The 7,288-nt window shown below is 46.8% G+C and overlaps 1 protein-coding gene across 1 annotated transcript; it reads right to left on the minus strand.

Annotated features, from left to right (window-relative positions):
- Nucleotides 1-125: 125 nt before the first annotated feature.
- MPC (maternally expressed pab C-terminal) lies at nucleotides 126-682 on the minus strand. The gene is given in 2 exon segments (XM_088710250.1): nucleotides 126-450; nucleotides 453-682. Coding segments are annotated over 2 exon segments (273 nt in total). The 5' UTR covers nucleotides 544-682; the 3' UTR covers nucleotides 126-268.
- Between the last annotated feature and the right edge of the window lie 6,606 nt (nucleotides 683-7,288).

Genomic DNA, 7,288 nt, shown 5'->3' on the forward strand with positions numbered 1-7,288 from the left:
TCATTCAGATCGACCTAGGTCAAATATCTCTTTTCCGATTTTCGTCAAACTGGACTAAATAGGCCAAACCTTTGATTGGATCCAACTAAGTAGATCAAACCGAAAAGTTCAATAAGCTTTAGATTGTGTTTCTCTCACTACAGGATCTTCTCTCTCTACAGAATTTGCTCCCTTTATGGGACTTTCTCTCTCTACTTGACTCGTGGACTAGATACATTGATTAATGCCTCTATGAGGGACCGAACCCAGACCTCTGATTGAATCCGGACTAAGATTCTCTCTCCTCTCCTTGATTTAATTCTTGAGATTCTCTCTCTTCTTCCTCTGCAGCCAACTGATCAGTAGGTGCATTGGGCTGCTGCTGCCGCTGAGCAACATTCCTCAGTACCTCCAAGGCTTCAGCAACTTTTGCTTTCAGAGCCTGAGGAGACTCCAACAAATGCAGGACTCAGTCTGGTCCATCTCCAGAAGCATCCCTGTCACTTTGGCTGCATAATCATGTTCCAGTTGCTCCACAAGGGGATACAGACCTTCGCCAAGCATCTAAAGAGGCAGAACAATTAATCGGTCAATCACTTCGCTAAAGGATATTGGGCATAAACAATCTAGTGAGGCCGCATGCAAGATGAACTTCAAAGAAAATATTCTGACAGCATATTATTGTCAATATTAAAAAAAACATGTTCAATCTATTTGACCACCTCTCTCATATTCATCTTTAACTAATATTATTTCTTCCATGCTCTATCCCAATAAACACACTTGGATTATCAATTAGTTTCAAATATTCCACTCTTCAAAAGGGAACTTGCATGTCTCATCTTCAGTTTTCGGAACTGCACTTGCATGTCTCACTACGCTCCTAAATAATCGACAAAGGAGAGAAAAACTATATGTACTGCATAATTGTAGCACACTTGTGATCACCTCTCCCAAAATCAAGGTTTTTAAAATTGTTAATCTCAGCCATCTCGGTGCATGGCCAAAACTGAGCTGAGACTGAGATGACTGAGATCTCAGCTTATGTTGCTTGGAAAGGTTGGGTTCCAAATTGGAAACCTCCAAGATATCCCAATATTGTAAATTTCAGCAATATTCTTCAAAAATTTCTAGTTGAATCCCAAAAGGATCTCTTTTTCTGAAAAAGTAAATATGCCACTTGAAACTTCAACTAGCTTCAACCATTATTTGCACCTATTCTTCCATCAGATTTTTTCGGCTAAATGACTACCACATCTCCTGTCAAAGCTTCTACTATCATCCTCTCATGCTTTGTTTTCTTTCCCTCCTCCATTAGCACCCACTTGTATCCAACATTCATACTAAGGTTGGCGAAACCGGTACCGGGCACCGTATCGGTTCTCTGGTTGCACGTGTGGGCAATGTCAGGCCTATCTTGATGAAGACAGCATGCAGACTGTGGGAGAGAGAAAAAGAGAGAGAGAATGGGGAGAGGGAAGGAGGCTGGTGAAGGGTGGCGAACGCCGGCGGAGACCAGCCGCGGTCTTGCTTCCCGCGGCCTCCGCCTGCCCTCCAATGGCCCCCGCCCTCTCCCTTCGTCCCCCGCTCGCTCTCTTTCTTTCTCCTCCGGCTCCGGCAACAGGTTTCGTTTTCGTTGCCGGAACCATATCGGTGAGCCATAAGTACAGACTGTCCGATTCGGAATGGTGCCACCGACCCTGATTCATACACTTAAGAATGATCAGGTTTGCAAATTCAAGATCCACATTTTTTTAAATCAATAAAGAAAGCACAAAAGAAATCAAAATGGTGAGAATTTCTATAATTTCTAGTTGATATCTGGGATCAAGTACTTGAAACCATTCTCTTAATAAGTTCCATGAACCACTTCAATTGAATTGGGAATTAATTGTTTCCCATCTTCTCTTTAGAGAAAAACTTGCTTCTGTGGCGCCAATCTACATCTGATGAAGTCTGCAGGAAAGTAGAATAATATTGAGGGAGACATGGATGTACCTATCATGAATTTCATTCAAGTGCCAAGTCTTATCTCAAAGCGATATGGCTTTGTTCTAGTAACAGAGCGAGCAACAACCTTCATGTGAAAAATAAAGCGGTTAAAGTAGAATATGTGACGAAATTATGGAGCTATTATAGGAATTAGTATATTGACTTACATTTTTAATTCATGAGAATTAAAAATATATAAAAAATCCATCTAAGATATATCAAGGGTATTTATGGTATTATGTGGTCAGTGATCTTGGATCTCCATACCATACCAAACAAGTTACTCATGGATATCCGGGGATTTTTAATCACTGGACCATGGCCTACCAAACACATTGATCTTAGATCACCGAAGATCAAATCACCCTGGCATTCGGATCACCGGGGATCTTAGATCATCGTGGTGATCCTGTTGGGGTTACCAAACGCCCTCTTAAAGGCTTGCGCCACATCCATCTAGAACATGAAGTGACCCACTACCCCGGTTTGCGTAACCATTCTCAAAAGACCTATTAGTCCAGCCAACCGAAATTGAAGGGTGATGGCCTTTGAGGGACAACGCTAACCATCAAACCTACAGGCTCCTAACTCGCTCCATCCCTGAGAAGTAGTCCATCCTTTTTTGATGAGCTACAATTTCTATCTCCGCTTCTTGCCGTAGGCTCCTACTGGCTAACGAATAGAAATTCATCTCGTTTTCCCTAATTGAATAAACAGAGCATTTGCTCCTTTTTCGTTGATATGCAACTTTGAACTTCTCTCAATAGATGGCACTAGTATAGGAGCCCTCATTCATTATGGATGTTAGAAGGTGTGAATGGTTGAAAAAGCTGTCTTGCATATATGATCTGAATTAGAACTGGATCCTTGAATTTATGATCTGATACTATAGCCATGCTCATCATACTTTCTAGATTGCGGAGATGAATAAAGTAATGCTAGGCATGCAGACGATGACTACACAATTTTTTTGTCAAGTTTTGAATTCTAATCAGACTGAAGATTTTTACATAGCTTGCTTCATGCATGATGAATTTTCCTCTGCTTAAAAAGAAAATTTACAAGAACTGCCCATTTTTTTATTAACTCAGCAAATCGAAAGTGCTTTCTAAAATTGATCCATCATTAAAATGTTCAGACCTTTTTTTCCCCTTCAATCCTAGCCGAGACACTCTCAAATTATGCTTAAATATATGAAGATGAGTGCATATTTTTTTTGCATTAATATAAATTTTACATGAATGTGAATTTTAATATACATATGAATTTTATATTAGCATGTTGTTGAAATAGAAGAATTAGAGAAGAGAATTGTATTTTTGCCTATCTATTGTAATGTACAGAAGCAATCTTTATATAGACTAGGAGGCCGACTAAGTTTGGTACAATCAATCACAAATCAATCAAAGTGAAGCTTGGTAAGGCCAACTAAGTTTGGCACAATCAATCACAGTTCAAATTAATCATATGATTTTTAACATTCCCCCCTCAAACTCAAGGTGGTAAAGTGACACCAACTTGAGTTTGAAAACAAAAGATTGCAAGATGCCATGAGGATGAGCTTTGGTGAAGATGTTCGCAACAAAAATAGATCTTAGAGAGAAGACAACTGAAGCTCAACGATGTTCGTAGACGAACGCACCATAAAAGAATAGTAAGAAACATCGAACTGAATGACGAAGGAGCCAGGGGCAGCAAATAAAACCGGAGATTGAGGATTGGGACAATGCCATGCAGTTGTATGCCTCCATGATCGAGAGCGAGATCCTGCCTGCCAAATTTACATGTTCAATTTCTGACGGTACGGTTTGACGCACCGCTGCTGGAGTTTGGAACGAGATCGCGCCTGCCAAATTTACTTGCCAATCTTCTGACGGTACAGTTTGATGCGCCGCAGCTGAGGTTTGGAACGAGATCGTGCTTGCCAAATTTATCCGTCAAATTTCTAACGATACAGTTTGACACGCCGATGCTGGGGTTTGGAATAAGATCGCGCCTGCCAAATTTATCCATCAAGCTTCTGACGGTACGGTTTGACGCGCCGCTGCTGGGATTTGGAACGAAATCACGCCTGCCAAATTTACCCACCAAGCTTTTGACAGTACGGTTTGACACGCCGCTCTGGAGGTTTGAAACGAGAGGGTCACCGACATGGAGGAATAGGAGCACTGAAAGCAGGTGCTCAGGGAGCTTAATTTCCTCAACAGGAGCGTTAGAAGCGGGTGCTCAGAAAGCTTAACTTCCTCAATAGGAGCACTGAAAGCAGGTGCTCAGGGAGCGTAACTCCCTCATCTCAGGAGTACCGGAAGCGGATGCTCAGGTTTTGGCATCATCTTTTGCCTTGGCTGCGGTTTCTAGCTTCTGTTTCTATTTTAAAGATTTCTAGCTTCTAGCTTCTAGGTTTCGGCATCATCCAATTCGAGGTCTCTTGCTCTGATACCATGTTGAAATGGAAAAATTAAAAAAGAGAATTGTATTTCTACTTATCTATTGCAATGTAGAGGAGTAACCTTTATATAGACTAGGAGGCTGACAAAGTTTACTAAGGCCGACTAAATTTGGTGCAATCCATCATAAATTAATCAAAGTGAAATTTAGTAAGGCCGACTAAGTTTAGCATGAGCAATCACAGCTCTAATCAATCACAGTTCTAATCAATCATATGATTTTAACACATGCAATGCATATCAACATATTCATAAGGTTGGGGGCAAAAGCACCAAAAGCTATAAAACAAATCCAATATTAATAATAATAATAACAATAACAATAACAACAACAATAATAATGACAATAATAATAATAATCTGGATTTATAAAATTAAAAAAAATAAGGTAGACTACCTCTGAAAAAATATTTAAAAATTATTGGGGATTAACATTTATGATTCCTTGGAACTTCCTCTTCGCCTATTATTTTCCCATGCAAAATTGTCACCAACTACATTAATATTGTTTCTTTTCTGTCTTTCGTGTTCAGTTTTTCTCCTTCCTCGTCAATACAATTTGTGAGCTGAACCTTTTTTCACGTAAATTCCTTTTCGGGTGTCAAATGCTATGAAAGCGTTGAGGCCCTAGTCAGTCTGAAGTAGGGAAGGGAAAAGTAGGTAACAGGAGTGAGAGAGAGGAGTGAGAGAGAGCCGCGTCAATAGTCGTGCGGTCTTGGGGGGTTTTCCTCAAACGGGTGTTGGGTGGTTCTGATGGTCGACAGTAGGGCTAACGGGAGGGAGACGGGGAGGCCCGGGGGGTTGGGGCGCCAGCCCCTGGGGGCCGACTCGAAGGGCGTATCATGGGCGGCGGTGGCTAGGGGCCCGGCGAACCAAGGTCGATGGACACGCCACCAGATTTCGGAGGGGGAGCTGGGAGCTCTGAAGTCCTGCTTTACGGAAGTTCTGGAGATCCCGGAGGAGAGGTTAGAGAAGACAAGGAAGGAGTGGAGGAGTACCTCTGTTTTTATGCAGAGTGTGGGGCGGAAGGTTCCGGCGGAGTGGGTCGGGCGTGAGCTGAGAAGGATGGGGAACCTGGACTATAATGTCGAGGGTGTCACAATGGCCGACGACGTCCTGGCGGTCCGCTTCGCCTGTGAGGAGGATCGGGAGGCCATGCTGGTGAGGGGGCCATGTTTAGTGGCTGGACAGCTTCTCACGATGGAACGGTGGAAGCCAAACTTCATCACCGGCTCCGGTGGTCCTGGACGGGTGGTAGCTTGGCTCCGTCTCCCACGGTTGCCGTTGGATTTCTGGGCTAAGGAGACTTTGATCCAGATTGCAGCGACGGCGGGGAGACCTTTGGCCTTGGACGCAGCCACCGATCAAGGGAGGAAGAGGGGGTTTGCACGGGTTAAAGTGGAGCTTGACATAAGAGCTCCTCTAAAGCCGGGAATATTCATGAAGGGAGCTAAGGAGGGATTAGAGAGGAAGATATGGCAGGAGTTTGTGTACGAGAACTTACCTGCCTACTGTTACAGGTGCGGCCGAATCGGTCATGAGGAGGCGGCCTGTGAGTTCTCTTCCCCGGCGACGGGTGGAATGGAGGCTGGAACTGGTAGCAATGCTCGATGTCCAGACACTGGGAAGACGTCAAGGGAAGCGGGAGATCCTCTGATCTACGGCCCTTGGCTTTCTATGAGCTGGAACGAGGGCATCGGAGCTTCGAAAGGGGGAAAAGGGAAGACGATGCAGACAGGGGCTAGCACCAGTGTGGGCTCGGCTCCGGCGACGTCTGCGGTGAGTCCGTGTGAGGGAGATGGGGGGCCGCGGCTGCCCGTTTCACCGCAGGATTTGGAAGGTTGGCAAAAGCCAACCAAGGTGGCCAGACGGCAGTCGCCGGAGAAGCTAGCTCAAGGCGGCTCGTCCGTGGAGATGGACGGAGGCCTGAGTCAACCAGGTGAGCTGGGTGAACCCAGCAGTGACTCGGCGAGGGGACTCGGTGGGGGGACTCGGCCGCCCTCGTTGGGCCAGGTGGACCTGGGAAAGGCTGGGCCGGGCTCAAGTCCGCTCAAAAGGGCCCGGAGTCCGCCTAAGGCCCACCGGGCGCTGCCAACGCGTGGGCCGAATCCGGCAGCCGGGACGCCTCCTGTGACCGGCCCGAATGCTGCACCGAGACGGGATCTTCCCCCTCGGGGAGATGGGTTCCGCTCGGCCGGAGGTGGCCGTCGGCGGAGCAAGAGTTCGCCGCCACCCCTTGTGGCGGCGGACATGGTTACGATGAGGCAGGCGGAGGAAGGAGGGAGCCGACGGCAGGGGGAGAGCATACCTTTGCGGCAGGGGCTGGCCCGAGCGGCGTCGGTAGCGGCGGAATTGCTGGCGGCGGTGACCGGAGAACCGGCGGGAGTGGTAGCTGGACCGTCGTCTCAGGTGGGAGTCGCGGAACCCATTGAGCACGAGGAGGCCACTCTTTCCGGTGTGGTACGACCCATGGCCATGGGGGTTTCAGTGGAAAGGGAGGAGGACGTTTTGTGCCGTTTGGTACACCAACCTGGCGATAAGAAGGGTGCTGGGAGCTCCCCTTTCCCTTCCTTTGATGCCCTGGTGGGAAGCAGGGTCTGCGGCCCAGGAGTGGAGGAGAAGGCTTATTGCGGGGCTGGTAATGGGGAAGAATTCAAGATGATGTCGGTGGATTCTGAATCCCAAATGGCACAGGGGCTGAGGGGGTCACACCAACAGGCTGTTCAGCAGTTGCTGGCCACTGCTAAGGGTGTGATGCACAGTGACTTGGAGCAGGGAGGTGCTGTGCTGTGTAGTGAGGAAATGGAGTTGGAACCTAGAAGCGGCAGCAGCCCGGGGGAGGTGGGCTGTGCCGACGCACCACGTGCACC

The sequence above is a fragment of the Phoenix dactylifera genome, chromosome 14 (genome assembly GCF_051530095.1).
Source record: "Phoenix dactylifera cultivar Ajwa chromosome 14, Ajwa_hap1_PhDact_Kaust_v1.1, whole genome shotgun sequence".
Taxonomy (NCBI): Eukaryota; Viridiplantae; Streptophyta; class Magnoliopsida; order Arecales; family Arecaceae; genus Phoenix; species Phoenix dactylifera.